Source organism: Melanotaenia boesemani, chromosome 1 (assembly GCF_017639745.1).
Source record: "Melanotaenia boesemani isolate fMelBoe1 chromosome 1, fMelBoe1.pri, whole genome shotgun sequence".
In the NCBI taxonomy this organism is placed as follows: domain Eukaryota; kingdom Metazoa; phylum Chordata; class Actinopteri; order Atheriniformes; family Melanotaeniidae; genus Melanotaenia; species Melanotaenia boesemani.
Genome location: NC_055682.1, coordinates 16,518,820 through 16,540,270, shown reverse-complemented (window position 1 = coordinate 16,540,270; position 21,451 = coordinate 16,518,820). Strand labels below are relative to the sequence as shown.

The 21,451-nt window shown below is 38.3% G+C and overlaps 1 protein-coding gene across 1 annotated transcript in view; it reads left to right on the top strand.

Annotated features, from left to right (window-relative positions):
• rasa3 (RAS p21 protein activator 3) overlaps positions 1 to 18,820 on the top strand; it is a 48,859-nt gene extending 30,039 nt beyond the window's left edge. The window contains exons 6-23 of the mRNA XM_041987579.1: positions 3,165 to 3,245; positions 3,324 to 3,396; positions 4,092 to 4,165; positions 4,255 to 4,359; positions 5,244 to 5,400; positions 5,479 to 5,627; positions 6,028 to 6,142; positions 6,284 to 6,358; positions 6,441 to 6,564; positions 7,772 to 7,878; positions 9,014 to 9,091; positions 9,228 to 9,305; positions 9,550 to 9,623; positions 13,137 to 13,243; positions 14,128 to 14,210; positions 14,295 to 14,607; positions 14,708 to 14,891; positions 15,172 to 18,820. Coding sequence (XP_041843513.1) covers positions 3,165 to 3,245; positions 3,324 to 3,396; positions 4,092 to 4,165; positions 4,255 to 4,359; positions 5,244 to 5,400; positions 5,479 to 5,627; positions 6,028 to 6,142; positions 6,284 to 6,358; positions 6,441 to 6,564; positions 7,772 to 7,878; positions 9,014 to 9,091; positions 9,228 to 9,305; positions 9,550 to 9,623; positions 13,137 to 13,243; positions 14,128 to 14,210; positions 14,295 to 14,607; positions 14,708 to 14,891; positions 15,172 to 15,247 — 2,053 coding nt within the window. The 3' untranslated portion in view covers positions 15,248 to 18,820. The remainder of the gene's footprint in view (positions 1 to 3,164; positions 3,246 to 3,323; positions 3,397 to 4,091; positions 4,166 to 4,254; positions 4,360 to 5,243; positions 5,401 to 5,478; positions 5,628 to 6,027; positions 6,143 to 6,283; positions 6,359 to 6,440; positions 6,565 to 7,771; positions 7,879 to 9,013; positions 9,092 to 9,227; positions 9,306 to 9,549; positions 9,624 to 13,136; positions 13,244 to 14,127; positions 14,211 to 14,294; positions 14,608 to 14,707; positions 14,892 to 15,171) is intronic.
• Positions 18,821 to 21,451: the final 2,631 nt, after the last annotated feature.

The window sequence follows — 21,451 nt, the reverse complement described above, 5'->3', positions numbered from 1 at the left end:
GTACATTCAGCTCTACAACCAGAGAAATCATTCACAGCTCTGACAGCTTCAGAGTTGTGTTTGAACACAGAGAGAAGAAACTGTTTTTAACTCTCTCTGTTTGCATTGATTAAACTTTTTAAAACATCATCTAATTTAAATTGCCTACATTTTCTCTTCATTAAATATAATCTCTTGATACCTTAAAACTGCCTCTAGGGATAAATTTGGAAAATGCAAATTAGTTGCACCCGTATCGCAACAAGCCGCCTGGCTGCAGACACTCACTCTCAACTGCTGATAATGTGTTGCTAATGGTTAATAAATAAACCTTGTTCCCAAACATCAGCTTGGATGGTCCCACCTTGTAGCCCTGAGACTGTTGGTATGCTGCAGCTGCAAGGCAGCAAGGCTCAGCTGTGGTGGTGAATGCTTGAATAACTAAAGATATATCTTACAACATATAAAAAGACACATTAACAGGATAAAAAACTTTGAGGAAAATCACTTTCGTTTCATGTGGCACCTGCACCACCTCATTTTGTTGTCATTGTGGTTTTACCTCATAGTGAATGTCACTGTTTATTTTGAAGCTCTTTTACATAAAGCTTTTACTGAAGTATCTGAAACTTTTTCTCAGCAAAATAACTCATCACTGGTTCAAGTGTGGGGCTTTAGAAGCGCAAAGGTGTCATACTTCACACTGTGTGAACCATTTGATGACACCCAGCTATAGTTTATATGAAATGAATGGATAAATGTACAGTTTCGATATATTTTTGCTGAAAAGAAGCAGCTGTGACGGAGACAGATTCAAATAATCAGCAATACATATGTTTAAAGTGGCACTACTTCTAACTTCAATAGCAAACCTAATCATAGAAACATTCAATTAGATTATTCAGATAACAAATGTAATAAATGTATTTAGTCCTGTTTTGTCTTAAGAAATTTACTTTTACATTTACTCTTCATACTTTAAGTTTATATTCAGTGAATACTTCTTTATTTATTTACTTTCAGTTATGTAAAGACGTGCAAATAACTGTAACTGAGTTTTCAATCTCCACCAGTCGCCCTAAAAAGTCAAAATTTATTGTCAGTGACTCATGTAAGTTTTACCAAAAGGCATTTAACACAAAAAACACACCAACCGCAGTTTAGTCGAGGCTCTGCTGGCAGCACCTACTGTAGCCTCGAGTTTCTGGAGATGAGCAACCCACCCTCAGGTTTCATTTTTGTTTTCAAACACACAACCACAAATGTCACTGACTCAAATGACTCCCCTTGAGGTTGAGCTGTAGATTTCACATAGCTACGTATCTCAGGAGCCAAAGAACAGCCTTACAGCTTTTTGCACATATTCGTGTTTGCCTTCAAAGATTTACACAAAGATTGTTTAGGAAATATCAAAATAATTCCTCTACCCCAGCAAAACTGACGAGCATTAATGTGGGTGGTTGGGCAAGACCATGAATGGCATCTGAGGACAAGAAGCATCCTATAATCTCTGTTCTCATTAGTGTAATAGTGCAGCCATAACGACAACAACCTATAATCACATCTTCATTACATATGCAGGTTATTCGGGGTGGCAGGCGGGCTGTGATGTAATTTGTTTGCTTTTTGTTTTCTGTTGTCTTTGTGAGAAATCCTTTTTGACAGGAAACGTAGGCGCAGAAACACATTAACCTAATATGAGTAATGTCGACTAAAACAAACAGGTCTGGTTCACTGCCACTGTCTGGCATGTCAGAGCTCACAGCAGTGATGACAGAGAGAGGGGGGGGCAGGACTGTAGGGCAAGCAGGGGTTATATAAACGAGCTTACTGGACAGGAAGTGCTTTGGCATTAGCTAAGCTTAACCCAGCCCATTTCTTACTCCTTATTAGGGACCGGTGTGTGTGTGTGTATGTGCTATCAGGGTGGTGCATGCTGCTGCATGTGTGTCAGTTCAGCTTTGGGCAGCGCTGTGATTTGCTGTGTAATTCGTCATGTGGTGTGACTAGTGGCGCATCACCATGACACACAGGAACTGTTTCGTCGTGCTGGATGCCCTGTTTGGGTGCTAATCCCCTTACAGCATGATGTCATCGGGCAGCAGGTCAGCCGTTACAGACAGGCAGATATAAAACATGCTGAACTCTATGTTTACACATGTACAATTAAAAAAACATGTGAAATCAAAAGCAGAATACCAGCGAGTGCATGGTGCATAGTCTCTCTACTACTGCACACTCTGGTTGCAGAACGGGTAACCAGTGCATGATGATAGCGCCTGTTTCTGTCATAGTTTGGTCTCACTTTTGTATAATAGGTGGAAGTGATTAAATGTGTTGTTATGTTTAGATTCAGTACAAATAAAAAAAAACCCACACATTTTCTGTAGGAGAAGTTTTGAAGAAGCTTTTAGTTGCATTTTGAGTTGTATATATCAGTATAGGAGAGACTGTGTGACCTATTTATCCATGTGTTCATGCCTCTTTAAGCACTGTGGTATTGTGAGTGAGTATACTTTAATTCTCTGTGAAGTAAATTCTCTGTGGTTAAGGAGCGTGGCTCTGCATGATTGTCCGTGCAAACGTGTGATGAGATTTATCTGGATTTGGTTTTTAGAAAATGAACGTCATCATTATTTTACATAATACAGCTGCATTAAGCCATGTTTAGCACAAGAAGACTGAGAGGCTCCTGAATAAACTCATCACAACTGCAGCATTATCTGTTAATAACACGATTATGTAAGAGAAAATACTTGATGATAATCAAACTTCCAAACAGCCAGCACTTTGTTGGGATGATGGCATAGATTTGGTTATTCTCAGGTTTCCTGGAAACATCTTCAGTTTTCTACCATGCAAGAGGATTGATGGCAGCACTGAGACTGTGTGTGGGGGCCGATGAAGCTAAAAGCTTTGCAGGGGTGTTGGATTGGTCAATTCTCAGTGGGCTTGCCCGTTTATGTGACACTTTGTTATTAGTCCCTTGACTCTTTGACAGTATAGTTTAAAGAGCTTGAAGAGTCTTGAGGGAGAACATTGATTGTTTTCTGTGACCCTGGCAGGTTGTTTATTCTGGCCCTCGTTTTTGGGTGGCTATTATTGTTTTTAGGATGTTTAACCCTTTAAGACCTGTTACAAGAAGATTGTGCAATTTTGTGTTGATACATTCCTGGTTTCTGCAGAGTGTTGGAGTGCCAAGGTCTTCCAATTGTCAATGGCCAGTGTGATCCCTACGCTGCTGTCTCCTTACTAGGTCCTTCAAGGTGAGCTTTTGTTCATGTTCATAGTTTCATTTTTATGGCTTTGGCTAAATTTGGTTTTATCCTTCTTCTTTGTCTCAGGTCAGAAGCCAAGAAGACCAAGGTGAAGAGAAAAACCAACAACCCCCAGTTTGAGGAGGTTTTCTATTTTGAGGTAGTTTAGCATTAACTTCACCTTTAAACACATGTTCTCATGCTGAGTTTCAATTAAAATCTTGATCATTTACTGCACATGCTGTTCCGTTCGACCACACAACAAGCTTATGACTTTGTTTACTGGAGCGTTGTCATAGTGAAACATAAAAACACAAAGTTGCAAGCTCGATAATTTTAATATTGAGTTAATACAATAAAATTCCTTATAGAAGAAATTGTATAACTAGAAAAATGAAAACATCGGAAGTGTGAACATCAAGTTCTGAGTAATTTTCCTCTAGTAATACAGTAGATATAGTTCTCACTCTGTTTCACACTGCCCTCATTAACCCTCGCTCGCTGCAGCACTGCTCTGGCATTTTTGTTCTGCTCCTCCCTCTGGCCTCCTCGCTGCAGCAGACAGCAGGACAAGAGTATGATTGATTCCGACAACCCAAACAATCTGGCCCATTGATTTCTTACTGACAAGACGGTCTTATTTACTACCACATGAACACAACTGCACACACACAGTGGTGTTTTCTGCCCGAATCCACACTTCTGTGTCTCACACACACAGACCATCGATCATGTCTCTGTCATGAAACCATCCTTTTTTTATCCATGCAAACATTCAAGAACCCCCAAAGTGACACATTCAAGCAAAATATCAAATTATTTTATGTGAACCTTTTAACTTAAATATGTTTCTAGGTTACACGGCCACTTAGCTACACAAAAAGGCAGTTTGATGTCGAGGAGGAAGATGTGGACAAACTGGCACTGAGGTAAGTTGGTTTCCATCTTAACTGGGATGAACAGGACGCCCCTTTGAGCTTCTCCCATGTTTGAATGTCATCATGTGGCTTGTGTTCAGGGTGGACCTGTGGAACGCTAGCAACCTGAAGTTTGGGGATGAGTTCCTTGGAGGTGTGCGGGTTCCTCTGCGGGTCTTGGGTCAAGCTGGAGTGCATGATGCCTGGTGAGAGGAGCATGATCTCAGTTTTTATGGTTTTTCCACTCAAAAAGTGCTGTGCTGTACCCTTGATGCACCTGTGCTGGGTCTCATGATCGTTATCAACAGTTTGTGCTGCCATAGCAACAGCAGGGACATCAATGTTGCACCAACAGCTGTATTTAAAGAGTTTAATTAACCAAATTAGACCCAACAGAGTTGGGTTTATTTAACCTTTCATTTGAAAAGCTAAACACTTTGGATTGATCAACACTGAGAGCAGTGCTTTGAGTATCAGAGCAGGGACAAAAACAAAGATCATGGCAATGAACCAAAACACGAAATTATATGCAGTAAAACCAAAACAATGATGTAAAAGACTTTAAAAACAGCTGAAAGACATTAAACCTACAGTTCAGAACGTCTACATCCAGGTGACGTCCTTTTACATTCAGTCTGTTGGCAAACATGTTTACACATTGTAGATTTAGCCAGCTGTCTGTTCTAAATGTCATTAAATGTGGTGTCTGAGCTAACTTTGCTGTCAGGCTGGTTGTGATGCATTTTAAGCTAACCAGCAAAGATTGGTTTGCTAGCAGCTAATAAAGTACCTGTGAAATTTGTGATGCTGCAGATTTTTAAGTAATGCTTTTGTAAGCATTTTAGTCATGAAAAAACATTAAATTAATGTTAGTCTGAGGTTGAAGATATTACTCAGTTTCTGAGACATCACCATTTCTTCAACCTTTTTTAAACTTTTGGGAAATGTTGCTGAAATTTGTTATCTAGAGACAGTGTTTAGGTGATTATTCTCTGTGCAAAAACAGGACTGCAGATTTAATAAATACATCTATTAGCACAGCTAATTTAGGATGATGGCTGTGGTTTTGATGCCCGTCCCTTATTTCCAGGTACTTTCTGCAGCCCAGAGAGAATGGAGGAAAGTCTGTGAAGGTAGACGAGCTCGGCTCTCTACGTCTAAACATCGTTTACACCGAGGACCACGTCTTCCCCTCTGAACACTACACTCCCCTCAGGGATCTGCTGCTGCACTCTGCTAATGTTGAGGTACGTGAACTTTTCCATTTGCCATTTTGACCCCTGCAGCTTCTCGCACCGTTAACTGTTTCACTTGTCTCTATTCAGCCCGTGTCGGCATCCGCTGCTCATATTCTGGGGGAGGTATGTCGAGAGAAGCAGGAAGCTGCCATTCCGCTTGTGCGTCTCTTTCTTCATTATGGCAAAATTGTGCCTTTTATCAGCGCCATCGCCCACGCCGAGGTTAACCGCACACAGTGAGTGATTTGTTAAATTATTTCTAAATCCAACTCAGCAACAATTTATATAACTAATGTTGTAGCTTTATGATTGTTTTAAAAATATAGATTTATTCATTGGAACACATCCAAAGGTTATATATGTTAGATTTGTAATTAATGTTGCATAATAAATCAGTAAATGAATCACAGCTTTTGACATTATCAATTACAGTGATAGTAGAAATCAGGTTATATGGGAATAAGAGCTAGGTTAGCATTTTGATCTGACTGTCAAAATGTTGCCATTGTAATAATTTTTACTTTGGATATTCAATGAATAAATAGTTTATTTTTTCTGGCAAACTTTGGAGTCACGTTAAAACAAAACAAGATGTAGTTTTGATCTAATTAAAAACCACTAGATCTTCTTTTGTAGGGATCCAAACACCATTTTCCGAGGAAACTCACTCACTTCTAAGTGCATTGATGAGACCATGAAACTGGCAGGGATGCACTACCTGCAAGTCACACTTAAACCGATCATCGATGAGGTGAGATATTACAGCACCCCCATGCATTTTTCCCCCGTCTGCTCACAGTATGTGTCTCTCAACTTTACCAAATCCCTTTCTCTCATCTATTCTTGAGGATATTGTGGAAAATCAGTCACAAGTTTCTTTATATCATCACAGATCTGCACAGAACACAAATCCTGTGAAATTGATCCAGTGAAGCTCAAAGAGTCAGAGAACTTGGAGACAAACAGGGTAAGAACAACAGTATATGTTTATCATTTGTTTGCATGCATGATGTGGCTGTGTTATCTGACACCTCTGACCGCTCCATCAGGAAAACCTTCGTCAGTATGTCGACCGCATCTTCAACGTCATCACCACCTCTGGCGTTCGCTGTCCCACCGTCATGTGTGACATCTTCTTCTCTCTGAGAGAGTCTGCTGCCACTCGTTTCCAAGGTAACTCACTTTCTGAATGACTTAGAAGTGATGCAGGAAAGCTGGTCACAAGCAACTGGAAATGAGGGACAGTAAAGAACAGGATGAGTAAAATGCCCAAGGACACTTTTTTCTATTTGCCTCAGACCACAGAAAGGCTTTTTGTGCTCTGCTGCTTGTGTCAGTCCCAAAATCTCACAAGCCTCCCACACACTCTTTAAGGCTTATGTGCACTCTAGAAATGTGTTTGCCTCAAACTGTAGTGCCTCCTGTTGGTCATCCTTCAGCACTGCAGCCATACAGGCAACAAGTGCTTTTGAGTGATAGTTATATTGCTATTACTTGGCAACAGTGCATTGCTTCAACATTTAAAATTTAAAAACATGCATCTTCTGGTTGTACTTATACACATGAAAGCATGTTTATGTGGAAAAAAATAAACCGTACAGCTAAATAAATTGCTGCAAAGACCAAAATTCACTTAATGTTGTGTCAGCTGGCAAATTGTAATGCTTAAAGGTGGACAATTTTATTTCATACTCACAAAATCAATGTTTCTACTACAGCATCATTTAGTTTAACGCAAAAATGGCAAGTGAAAGCAAATATAGCTCAGTTTCTAGCTGACTCACACAACAAAAGGATTTACTACTGACATGTAATAAAGATGGGCATAGAACTTACTTTAAATGTTCAGTTGGGAATGGTGGCTGTCAGTGGCCAAAATTCTTCTGGACATAAACATGTTTTCATCTGTGAGTAGATTCAGTTGCCTCAGGTGCAGCGATGACTGCACTACAGGTAAATACTTCAAAATTGTGTACATGTGTACTTCTTTTATGAGCATTTTAAAGCATTATTTATCCTAAACAGTGCTCTATCACCTATCAAACAAAGCTGGTACTACAGTTTTTAAGCTAAGAGGGTTCTCACATCACACACAGAGTTGTTTTTTCATTCAGAAACACCATAGTAAAAACAGTGGCACAAAAATAGTAGCTGCAATGTATGTGGATACACTGCAAGTAGATATAAATGGTTCATGATAAGAGAATAAAAAATAACTTTAGTTAAGAAAAAAAAAATATTTTAGTAAAATGATCAGATACCAATAGAAATACAGTTTTTAATGATGTATTCTTTTTTTTTCTTTTGTCATTGACCTTTAATTTTGTTACACACTGCACCTTTAAGCAAGTACAATACGTTTGCTTTCTCTGCTTTCCAGTTGACCAAGATGTCAGATACACAGCGGTAAGCAGTTTCATCTTCCTGCGTTTCTTTGCTCCAGCCATCCTTTCCCCCAACCTCTTCCACCTGCGGCCACACCATCCAGTGAGTCTGATGTTTCATTTCCACACATACACACACAACACAATGTTTATATAATCATGTATGTCTGAAAGCAGAAGCTACTCAAAGTGTTAAGAATTTTCTTGATAGGTTTTATGTAACACAATCTTCTTCAGTGGAAGACACATTTCAGATGTTTATATTTCTATTTTAGCTTAAACGCTGAATGTTTCACTTTATTCTTGACTTTGATGTGAACTCAGCAGGCTGTACTACAAAGTGAGATTAATGATTTACTGAGCTATGTTGAACTGAGAGGCAACATTTTTGGGTCATGGAAATCTTTTTATCTGTTGGTCACCACGGTAACTGACTCCAGAGAATGGTAGCATGATAACCTATCCCTGGGAAGTTTATGTTTAGAGTTTTGGATTAAATCCTCAGAAAAGGATGTCTGAAAAAAAATTATTTCACTGATTCTGGTCCAGACAGCAAACTCAGACTAAAACAATGTTCAGTAACATAATTTCAGCATTAAATCTCTAAAATGTTTACATTTTACCAGTAATTTGAATTTTAATATTACAAAAAGTCAACATTTTTGACCAGAACTCAGTGATGGAGATTGTCAGCTGAAGGAATATGTTAAATATCCAAACCTCCTGACCCAGCAAAGAAGCTTTGTAGTTTTAATAAAACTAAATGTAGATCATGTTAACATAGGAACCATGCTTTCAGTAGGTGAATTAGATTTAACTTCCATGGTTCAGCATTGCTAAATTTTCTTCTTATCCAGTAAAATATCTAAGTTTTGTTATGTGAAACTCCTTTGAAACAAACAGCAGCCAGTTATTAACATATTTTCACACCTTTCTGCTCATTTGGACTTCTTTTTTGTGAATGAAGCGCCAAGTCATTTGTGTATTTGTGCAGACACTAAAAAGGCCCATCTGAAGATGAAAGCCTGAGTTTACAAAGACAGATTAGAACCACTGCTTTAGTATCTGTTAAGAGTAGAGCTTTTAGATGTGCGGAACAGCTAACACAAAGAAAACCTGGTTGTGTTGAACGTTTGTAGTACACCTCTTAGGTCTTTGGAGTTACATTACTAAGAAAATATTTTCAGTGTGGTGAGAGGAGATAAGTGTTCTCTAAATTCATGTCTTTGTGTGCGTAGGATCCCGCCACCTCACGAACCCTCACCCTCATCTCCAAGACGATCCAGACTCTGGGAAGTCTTGCCAAATCTAAATCTGTGAGCCTCACTTTTGACATTTTTGTGACTCTTTTTTCAACCCCCAGCCTGGGCTTCATTTATCTGTACCTCATTTTAAAGTGCTAAATTTAAACACAACTTGACATCGTTTAATTCTTTTTTTTTTCTTGTCAAGGCCAATTTCAAAGAGTCTTACATGGCTGCATTTTACGACTACTTCAACGAGCAGAAATACGCGGACGCTGTGAAGAATGTGAGTGGCGTACTGTGAATCTTGTATGTAGTAGACACTCAGTCAAATCTTATTTGTTGCCTTGTACATCAGCTTGGTAAAACAGGGAATGTGTTTTTTAACAAATGTGTGTGTGTCAGAAAAGTCTGAAGAGAATCAGGGGATGTTAACGCATTATTTTTCACGGCCAGAAAAATGATGTGCAAGACTGAACAAAAGTTACAGCCTCACTTATTTTAATAAATGACATCACTTGCCTCCACAGTTCCTGGACCTGATCTCTACCTCTGGCAAATGGGATCAAAAGAGCATTGAGACACCAATTATGCTCAAAGAAGGGTAAGGAGCTAACTTACTCTGTTATTCATGGAAAGAAACAATGCAATTAAAATGTGCAAATGTGCAGCTATAGTTAACTCTTTCACTACCACTTCAGGGAGGTCCTCTATAGGTGATATTATAATGGTTCAGAGAAATTATGTAGCAGTTGCATAATATTTCAGTAAAACTACCCCACATGCTCTGGCTCTTACCCTTATTTATGTTGGGGTTTTTATTATTATTATTATTATTATTATTATTTTTGCCTTCTTTACAGACTTATTAGGGTTACGTGGATTTTTAACTATATATATATATATATATATATATATATATATATATATATATATATATATATTATACATAAACGTTGAGTAACTCTTGGTAGAATAGCTGAAACTCCAACACCACTGTAGATTAGGTGGGTATTCTTTATGTCAGGTTTTTATTTAGCAACAAACTGGCATAAATATGAAGTCTTACGTAACAAAAAATGGCTAATTAAAGCTGTTTGTATGGTGTAACTACCTTAAAACTATGCAACAGTCTGGCAAGTAACTATTTTACAAAGAGTAAAGTGGCAAGTTTTAGAACAGATTAAATAGGCAAAATATAGGTCATAAAATGGGAGCTTAACAGATTCCCTGTTTTCATTCTGTATGCAAAGTTAGGCTTATCATATATCAGGTAAAGTGTTTTATTGAACTGAAGTGAGTGGAATTCAGTCTTCTCATCCATCATCAGTGGAGAATATATTTCAGTAAGATGTATTTACTTTTTTATATGTGACCTTTCATGTCTGATTGATTTCCAACGTGAATAGTTGCAGTTAGATGCATCTGAGGCAGGAAACGCAGTCCTTTCTAACAGCACATGGGCTGTTGTTTTAATGGTTTTACTAAAGAGGCTGTAAAGAGAAGCAAGAGCATCCAGCTGACAGTAGTTGTGTCAGCACCTCACTCATCACCATCCCCACCCTCTTTTGTTTCTGCTACCGGGCATAGGAGTGTAAAAGTCACTATAAAGAGGGTTGATGGGAAGGGGTCTAAAGGCACGAAGGGCAGGTAAGAGCTTCTCTAAGGCTTTGCCCTTGTGACCCCCCTCTCCCCATCCTGTGTGTGCACCGTGACCCACCCACCCCCTGAGATTCAAGCTGGGCATTTTCTTTACCACCATCATCATGCGCTACTGTAGATGCAGCTGCACTTTACTTTATATCTGGCATGTATACATGCACTATTTAAAGGTGCTGATACATTTTTCGGGCTCTGAGTGATTGTTTCCAGTCTCTGCATTCACCATGTTTGCTGTATACTGAGTGATTAAAGTAAAGTGTTAGCCTTTAAGCCTGCTTACCCAGGAGGTGTCACTAGTGCTGATGACCCGTCACGTTCCTCACCTTGCCAGACATGGTTGATGTGACAGTGACAGCAGGGGGTTGTCTAGGGTGTCATATCTGGCCCACATCCTGACTCTTAAAAGCCTTGATCCAAACCGTGACCATGTCACCGCCATACACGTAGGAGTCAGATGTGTAACTAGAGTCTGTAGGGGTGAAAAAGCGACACATGTTCCTGTAGGAGATTTATTGTTTACATTCCTGGTGATTTGTATTCGTAATCATCTCCAGTTTAGGTCTCAGACTCTAAACCCAGGACATCCTATTTACTCTCCCTTTGAAGGGACCATTCCAGTGGTTTTACATGTTTTAATAACAGGCTATGTTTACACTTCAATACACACATTTTACAAAGTTTAAATGTTTGTATAGATTTATTTCATGTTTCAGTACAGGCAGCCATTGGTTCTATTAGAAAGGTGTGTCCTAGTTTTAATCAGTTCTGTATCTAATCCATTGTAATGGCTTTTGCACACAATTACTTATTTATTAATCAAATAAAACAAAAAAAATGCAAGCTGAAAAGTGCTGTTCATGGATGTCATTAAAATTTTAAATAAAGCAAAGACTGTAGCTAAAAATGGTATTTCTTTTACCGTCCACTTCTTATTGTCTCTACATGGATCAATTGATAGTAAGATGTATAAAAAGACAGAAAATATGGATGCATGTCGATATAAATTTTGCTTTTTCAGAAAAACAAAATGCTTGCATGTTATTAATTAGGAAGTGATAAAGCTAGTGCATGCTAAAAAAAAAAAAAAACACTGCATTTATAGATGCTGTCAGAAAACCAAACCACAAAGGTGCAAAGGGCTGCACCTGGTAATTATTTTTTACTAGTAGTTTAACTAATCAATCCACTCAAACTCATGGCCACATTGGAATTAGCAACATGGGGGAAAAAGTTACAGAAAAATCCAACACAAAGGCCTCACCTGGACACCAGATTCAATTCTGGATCCTTCATGATGTGAGGCAACAACACCAACCACTACGCCATCGTGCAGCCCTGGAACCAGTCCAGTTTTGCTTTTAAGAAAATACTGAAATGCTGCAGTAGTTGCTGATTCATCAGATTTACTTGTGCTGTCACCAGTTCTTTAGAAGCATCCTTTAATGCAGCCACACATGCTACCTGTGTGTATGTGAAAGCATCACTTCTTGACCTAATGAATCTTATCAGTCTGTGGGTTTAAAGCAGTGCTTTTCAAACTTTATCTACCATGGCCCCTTTGGAGGAATAAACATTCACAGGCGCCCCCCGCCCTTATATATACAGAGCTAGGGGACCAAGTATATATATATATATATATATATATATATATATATATATATGTGTGTGTGTGTGTGTGTGTATGTATATATATATATATACTTTAACTTTTAACTATGTAACTTACTATACTTATAACATCACTGACGTGAGGAAGATGTAATAAGAAACACATTTACTGTTAAACCAAGATAAAGATATCTGCCCTCTTTCCCAGTTACCTGCTTCTCCATATCTCCCTCTTTATTTTCTCCCTTCGATGCGTTCAATAAACCCTGATTTCTGGGCTGCAGTTCTTATTTATTTATTTATTTATTTGGTGGTTGGCAAAACTGAATTGGTGCATTACCGCCACCAAGTGGTCTGGAGTGTGGACCCCAACGTTTCCAAGAGCCCAAGTTGTCAAAGCCTCAGTTTGTCTGCTACATTTTCCCAGTCCCAGACCCAAATGAGAAAAAATAAAACAAATGTCTCTTTGGAAGGTTGGGATAAAATCTAGAATACCATGTTATGATTATGTAAAAAGTCAGTATAGATGTACAGGTTTTATATAACTGAGAAAAATGTGCAAAAGCAACGGTACCCACCTTTCTTTGCTCAAAGACTGAAATCTATGATAGCTATACGAAGGCTTTTTACAGTTTTTACTGCAGCAATTATGACAGCACAAAAGCAGCTCAAAGAAAATAGTGTTCACTTTCACAAAAAAGCTTATTTGACTTCTTTTACGTTAAGGTGATGTGCTTTTTAAGCGCTTTAGATAAGAGTGTTGTGCAAGAGAGATAAAAATCCAACATCTTTATGAAGCAAGAGCTATTCCTATTTTCAATGCCTTTGTTTCTTCATTTCTGCTCAGATTTATGATAAAAAGAGCACAAGGGAGAAACCGGTTTGGAATGAAAAACTTCAAGAAGAGATGGTTCCGCCTCACTAACCACGAGTTCACCTACCACAAAACCAAAGGTGAGGTCAGTGGGTTCTCGGTATCGCCTTACAGTCGCTGTTTCCTCATCGGTGTTTTTGTATGTGTTTGTGTTAGAATCAGCAGGAAAATGAGATGGTGGAGAGAATCTGCTGAGTGGGCGTTGAGTCTGCACACTCATCATCCAACACATGTGGATGAAATTAAGTTACTGAGCAGGCAGCATGTTTAGGCATCCAATTAAGCTGTTCTGAAATTTCTTAGTGAAAAATCGAAGCAGGATTAGTGTTTGTTGTTTGATGTTTTCCTGCAGTGTGTCCTGCAGTGTATTGTGATGTTTAATGAGTGCAATTGACTGTCAGTTTAGTTTGATTTAGTTTAGCTTACACCATTTAAAATACACAAAACAAACAAAAATATACAAATAACTTAGAGAGCAAGGAGCAACAGCACATACAAATATGCACAGTGATGAGTATGTATCAGGGGATATTAGTTCATTAAACAGACAAGTAAAAAACACTAATAATAGACATTAGCCTAAGTAAATTAAAGTAAGACATTGAAATATCTTTAACAATATTTCTTAAAGTGATGTTTTAAGCATCTTCTGAATATTTTTATAACACAAGCAGTTTTTACCCAGGCTTTACATATACTTTACATGTTTTATCATTGATATAGTCCTTATTTCACAGATTCTTCTACATTTTTTAAAACATATTTATGATCTTTTAGAAGAGTCAACAGGTTGCTGTGTGCTGTTTTAGTTCTTTTTAATTTCTTTTTAGTTCTTTTAGTTTAGTTCTTTTGAACCTGTAAAGCACTTTTGTCGACTTTGTTTCTTTTTAAATGTGTTGTAAAAATCATTTTGACATCAACATTTTCACTTCCTGTGTCTGAATATGGCACCTGTTGTTTCCAGGTGAGGGAGCTCTTTACAGCATTCCTATAGAGAACATCCTGGCTGTAGAGAGGCTAGAGGAGGAGTCTTTCAAGATGAAAAACGTAAGGACCCCTGCACTTTGGTGTTTGGATCTCCTGCAAGTATTTAGTCTCTGCTCACTTGTTGTCTATTTTGCTTTCCTGCAGATGTTCCAGGTTATTCAGCCAGAGCGAGCACTCTACATCCAGGCCAACAACTGCGTGGAGGCACGTGACTGGATCGACATCCTGACCAAAGTCAGCCAATGCAACCGCAAACGCCTGAGCACCTACCATCCTTCAGCCTACCTCAATGGCCACTGGCTCTGCTGCAAACTGTCAGCGGACACAGCCCCCGGGTGTACGCCCTGCACCGGGGGTCTCCCAGCAAACATCCAGCTGGACGTAGATGGAGACAGAGAAACAGAAAGAATTTATTCCCTCTACAGCACATACATGACCAAACTGATCAAGATGCAAGGTCAGACACTTAAAAAAGCATGATTGTCTGTTTTCCACATCTATTTCCACACGTCCATTTTTTCTTTATCCCTAACTCTGCTGCCTGTTGTCACCTGCAGAGGCTTGTGGCAGTAAGTCTGTGTACGACGGGCCCGAACAGGAAGAATACTCCAGCTTTGTCATTGATGACCCCCAGGAGACCTACAAAACCCTGAAGCAAATCGTTTCAGCCGTTCAGACCTTGGAGCAGCAGCACACCAAGTACAAACGGGACAAGTTCAAGAAGACAAAGATTGGCAGCCAGTATGTGATTTGTTTATGTGTGGTTTGGACAGACTGTTTATTTTGTTTGTTATATATACTCCAAAGCTGGCTTTGGGCCTATGAAGAGAAACTTCCTTTATTCAGCCAGCAGATGGTGCAATGGTACAAGAGAATGTAGCTCATAAATCTGAACTCTAAAATGATTTTAACTACTACTGTGAGCTATACCCTTAATTATCACTGCAGTCCAGTCACATCAGATTTTTGTCTCATCTCACCCCCTCCCGCTAAACACCACCTTTCTCTTTTTGTTTTTCAGGGAGCATCCGATTGGAGACAAGAGTTTTCAGTGCTACATTCGCCAGCAGTCTGAGTGCTCCACCTACTCTATCTAGCAGTGGCCCTGTATACTGTTTCCACTCTGCCCAGAACCAGCATATCTTTCTTTACTGCAGAAAAAATATACCATAACACAGCTCTGTGTGTAGCGTTGAGTTTTAAATCTTCATCTCTTTTCTAAGCAAGGTAAAAAAGAAAACCAGGAGTTCCCATGCCAAATAACTTTTAAAGATCGTTCAGGAATCAAAGATGCAGATTTAATGAGAGTATAACCTGATTTTTTTTTTTTTTTTTCAGTAGCAGTTTTAAGACTCGCTGCCAGACTGAAAGAGCTGTGTTGTGTAGATCCACTTTTTCTCGCAGTGTCTCAATGTGCATTTCTCCAAATTGGAAAAAAAACAGTCCCTTCTTTGATGTGACCAGAGAACGAACATTTTCACTGGACAGTTTTGACAGTGACCAACACGCACTTTAATCGCCTCCGAATCTATGGATGAAAAAGCCTCACAGCACACCTTCAAAGAGCTTTTTATCTTTTTGATTTGCGTTTGGTTGTTGAAATATTCTGTTGTATTTCAAGTCTGATAGACCAAACTTTGAAAGGAAGGAAGAACTGGGGTGGGGGGGGGGTGTCGTTGACCCCATGTACATTTTTTCTTTTTCAATTTTTTTGTTCTCAACCTCCTCAGGGAGGCTGTGCATACCAAGGGGCCACAAGAAGAGATCACTGGGACCAAGCACAGCTGAGAGAAGATTGATGTTAGTAATTGAAATCACTCCACACACAGTTTTATCACTCTTTTTTTAAACCTTATCTTCACCGTTCTAAGCTTTGTCCTCTTGTGGTTGTATGTTGTGCTCCTGTGTGATGAGTACATCAGGTTAAAGGAAAAACATGCTGTTTTCTTTGCCTGTTTTCAAAGAGTTTTTGAATCCGGTTTTTAGATTTGGACAATTTTATAGATGCCAAGGTGAAGCCTCTCATTGTCACCATCAAAACCAGTTTCTGTAGATAGAAAAGGAGAGTAAGGAAGTTAAGCTGTGAAAATTTGCCCACTGTGTACATTTAGTACATTGTTATTATTACTATAATTAGTAGACATTTAGGCAAACAAAGAAAGTCTCAGGCATTGAAACCTTAAATAGATTGATTGGAACTTTGCCAGCTCAAATGAACTTGTACTTGACTCCCATGTAAGAAAAATCCTGCTTAAATGGAGTTTAGAACTGCAGTCAAAATTAATTCTGTAGTTCTTAAGCAGGACTAATGCAACAGCAAGAACCTGTCCAGTTCTCTGCTTGTCAGATCCACTTCTGCTATCCATGACAATTTAACAGCTTAGCCATATGCTAATGTGTAAGCTAATAATGTTCAGTTTCTCTTCACTTTATTTTTATTTATTGTATATTCAAGAGGGAGGTAGAATCATAAAAAAAATCCACTGGATGTAAGTCAGTCCTATTTAAAACATGTTCTGGCAGAGTAGGGGATTGGATTATAAAACCATACAGGTGTTTCCACTAACTATAACATGGCCCGAGCCTTCAAACCCCTGTAGGTCAGGAGCCCATTTAATGAAAAGCTTAACGTTTGCTGGCTCTCACATACCTTTATTAGGTCCCTAAAAGTGACTTATACGGTAATAAAACTGTTTCATATTAATATGCATAAAAAACTAGCTGCTGTGGAATCAGGTAAACTTGCACATCCCTTCTTCTTCTCTGTGCTTCAGCTTGACCTCCAAAGTTCCTCTCTGCAGTCCTGCACAGGTTAGTAGCTGTGGCGGCTATAGAAGTGGCAGGGATTGACTGATTGACCTCTCCCAGCTCAAAACTGGTTGTTACAAATTGCAATAAAAGTATTACAGGGATTTAAACAAACCTGATTTTTCAGTTTGGCCATTTGGAAAATGAGAAAGAAATATAAAGAAATTCTTCTTTATAAGATATGCTCATACTTAGTAACCTTTAGGTCAAGATCACTATGCAGCATAGGCTCAAATATACCTTTTTTTTTAACTCTGTATGTTGCTGAAGCCCATTAGTAAGGATGTTTTAGGTTCTCTTCAAATTAATCCATATACTAATATTTTAACCAGTTTTGTTTCGAGTTATAATCATGATTGGATTGTGTGTGGCTGATTCTGTTGCTCTGCCAGCCTCGTTGTTGTTTTATTCTTTAAAAATGAAGTCCCCTCCTTGCTTGTTTTTTTTCAAAGCTTATTTATATGCATTCCTCTGAGAAGTCGTCTGCTGTGAATCTTGTCAGACGGCAGCTCAGAATCTGTTGAAGGTACAGGGATTTATTGTAACTAATCAGCTGTTTTGTGTTGATCTCTGCTTTGCAAAGGCAAACGCTCTAATTGACATAAGCGCTCACTCTTGCCAAAACCAGTGCTTGTTTAAACAGCGACGGTGGCCCTCCACGACAAACCAGAGGCAAATTTTGTATTTTCCAAAACTAAATATATGTGTAGTGTAGCCTCATGGGTGTTACTGTGATCACAGGATCCAAACCAGTGCCAGTCATCACTTTTCTTAAGCTTCATTTTTGAAAAACAAACAAAAACTATCTTAAATATCGTAGTAGCAGTCAAAAGTTTGGATACACAGACTCACTCAAATTTAATGGGCAGTTCTGTCCAAACTTTGACTGGTACTATGTGTAAAACAGCTTATAACTGTTTTAAAAACAGTTGAGCAGTTTTTCCTGTGACATGTAATTCTTTATCAAATATGTTGAACTTTAAGGTTCTAAACTATTTGAATCCATTTTCTGTATTTTTTCTGTCATACACAGATCTTGAACTGAATGACTGAGGTGTGTGTATTTTGTGCTTGTTTGTCAGCGTGAACAGAAGTGACTGATGGGTTTTATTGCCAACTGATTTAACCTTGTGTTACAGGTCCTGAGCAGAGAAGGTAAAGTGTCACTTGTTAAAAACAACCACTGCCTGTAGTTATACTAAAGACACTGTTGCTCCGCTCTGGCCTGATGTAGTGAATTCTTCTTTTCCTTCTGTAAAGAACCTCTGTTCTTACTTAAGAAACCCTTTGCCAATTTTGTTCTCCCCAAACATTTTCTGTAAGAGAACAGTGTCGCTTTAACTTCTAAACTTTGGTGAGTGTTTGTTTCCATCAGTTGCTAACTCTCCTCAGGTGTATGAAGCTCATATTTATTATAATTTTCCATTAAAACCTTCCCAGAAACATCAGCTGAGGCGGTGCAGTGATGGCAGTTACGGTAACGGTGCCTCCCTCATCCTGAAGCCCACCAAAGGGGAATAAGTTATGCAATAAAGATGATATGCAATATTATCCCAGTTTAACACATCTTCTGACCTTTTTTCAGTAAAATGCATATTCAGATATTATAAAGGGAGAACAGTGTATTTTGTACAAATATTTTAAAAGTATTAAAATAACCGTGTTAAATGTGTATATAAAAAAATGAATGAATGGTGAAAACGTGATGTTTTTTTTTTCCTGAACTAAATGAAACCAATATTAATGCCAATGTGTCTGTGTCCTTTATTATTTAACCCTTTATGGTACGCATTATGATACCAGTGAGGAAAAAAAAAGTTTGTAGTGTTTTAATGTCTCAAAATAGACCAAATAAAAATAATCTGGAGAAATTTTATTTTTATTTTTGGAGGTTTTTGGGGTTTGTTGCCTGTAGGCAACATTGTGCCATAATTATAGGCAAAAATATTCAATAACATCCGGAAGTCACAATTCATAAAATTCTAAATTCAAAAGAATTATAAAACAAACTCTTTAAAGGTTTCTTGGCTAAATGTTGCCTTATAGGCAATATTGTACCATTTAGGAACAACCCACTGAAATAATCATATAAAGTGTAATTGTTCTAAGTTTAAACTACTTAAATCAATGAAGAAAACTATTACCATAACCATTAAAAAAAGTATCAAATTCTAGTGTTTGATCATCACTGCTTCATTTCATTGCATGTTTTCTGTCAGTCCCCTTTGTCTTTGGTGTTCCTGCTCAATGCTTATGGAACTCCATGAAGGACAGTTGCTGGTTAAACAGTTATCAAAAAAGAGCTTGTGGGATTGGCTGGCTGGGAAATGCTTGCAAGTCACAAAACAATGATGCTACTTGCCCCTGTATCTGGCATGCTATTTATTGGTGAGATTTGGCCAGTGTGGACCTCAGAGTTGTACACATCCCACTGTTGTCATTCAAGACATATATCTTGTAACCTCAGCATTATTTTATTTAATTATTTATTTATTTTTGGATTGTACTGTTTCAGGCAAATTGTGCCATTTTTCCCTTTATTTTCCCGAGAGGAATTTGCTCTGTACTGTCAGAGAAGGGGATGTAGGGTTTTATTGCCTCCCAGCGATGCATTGACATGATGTTGGCCACACAGTCAACCCGAGAGGATGAATTCCAGTACATCCGCGATCCTGGCAGCCCATAGTGGCTTGTGTGGATCACACTGGACAGCAAATAGATTGGTTCGCTCGATCATGTTTTCAATGTAGAGGTGGGTTAATAGATCATCCCTGAAGCCTTCTATGGGAGTCTTCCCTTTTGTGGCTTTTGGGAGGCTTGTTGGACTGGAAGGATATTCCTGCACTTTTTCCACTCCAGATCCTCGGCCTTTTCTATTGCTTCTGAAAGAGGAATTGCAAACAAGCAAACTTGCTGAGCTTTCAATAAAAAATATACAGAATAACTGTAACTGGGTTTTACAATACACCCCATCTTGTGCTGTACTAGAAATACCTTTCACTGTACTGTCACTTTGGCTGCCCTCATCCCTTTCTCTTGGCAAGTATTCTTTAGGCTCATCCTTGTCACTACTTAGTCCTTGGTCATCGTCACTGTGCTCTGCTGGAAGTTTAATTTCTACCCTATTCCTTAGAGGGGCATCGAATGAGGCTGAATTCAGGAAAATAGAACAGGCAAACTTCACTGGTTTGCCTGTGATATAAAAGATCAAAACATAATTATTGTAAATGATATGCTTTTGAATATGATATATACTTAAACACACTACCAAAATACATATGCATTTTTTACATATGCAATTTCCCATGATGGCTCGTTGTTTCCTCAGGGCACCAGCTGCATTTTAACAAGTTTCCAGTATTAAATTAGTAAATAAGTTGCATGGAACTATCACAGCTTTAAGTTTACTCACCTATTAGTGTGAATATATTTTTTTCCAGACAAAAAAGGACTGGGAAATAACGTTTTGACAGTCTTGTTTTGCAGCAAGATAGCAGAGCTGTCTCCTTAAACGAGCCCTCCCAAAAAGGGTTTCAAAGTGGCTTCAAGTAGGTCGTGTGACAAAATAAAAGTATTGTTATTGGTTCCCTATAGATTTCCCTCTTTTTAAAGTATTGCACCATTTAAAGGGCTGCATTGTGGAGACATGACAGGGCAAAAACGGATTTGTTGTCTGGGGCAATGTGGTACTATAGAGGGTTACACTTATATCAATAGATTTACTTTTTACGGGAACCAGTAAATTTTTTATTTTTGTGTTTATATTTGTGGCACTTCATCTGTTACAATGGGGACATTGTAACAGATTTTTTTTCTTTTTTTTTTTGCACAAGTTATAAAACTGAATGTGTTAGACAAAAAGCAAATTTGGTAATTTACTAATGGATTAAAATAATCAATTTTTTTGCATCTGTGAAAGGTGAAAACCATTAAACCTTAGCTTTCAGTTTTTGATGACATGGCCCACTTGTGGAGCAGTAATTGCATCCCTAACATTCATGGTATCTTAATCAGTTCTGCACATCATAGAGACAGAGACATTTAGAGACATTTATCCTATTCCTCCTCACAGATTAGCAACAAATCTGGAATGTTGTAGGATTTCATCTCATGAACTTCTGACTTTTAAGTTGGTCCCAGTTCTTCCACTTGATCCTACCACTCTCATGTAACATAAGGTGTCTCTCTTATGAATCAAGAAGCAGTGGTCATCCAACTCTTCCACTGGGCTTTGATGTTAATTTGTATGATTAGATAACTATTACTCCTTGATTACTTAAAGACAGAAGAGTTCTTTACCTCAGAAAAATTGTAGGTCAAGGGAAGGAACTGGGACATTCTTTTGCTGAATGAGTTTTTAGGATTGCTGTCTTGCTGTTACGTTTGCTGTCTCTTGTAAAGTTAAAAGATTTATTGCTAAGCATTGATAATTTATTGTTATTGTAATTTCGTTGCACCTTTTGTTGCAATGACAATAAAGTTCTATTCTATAC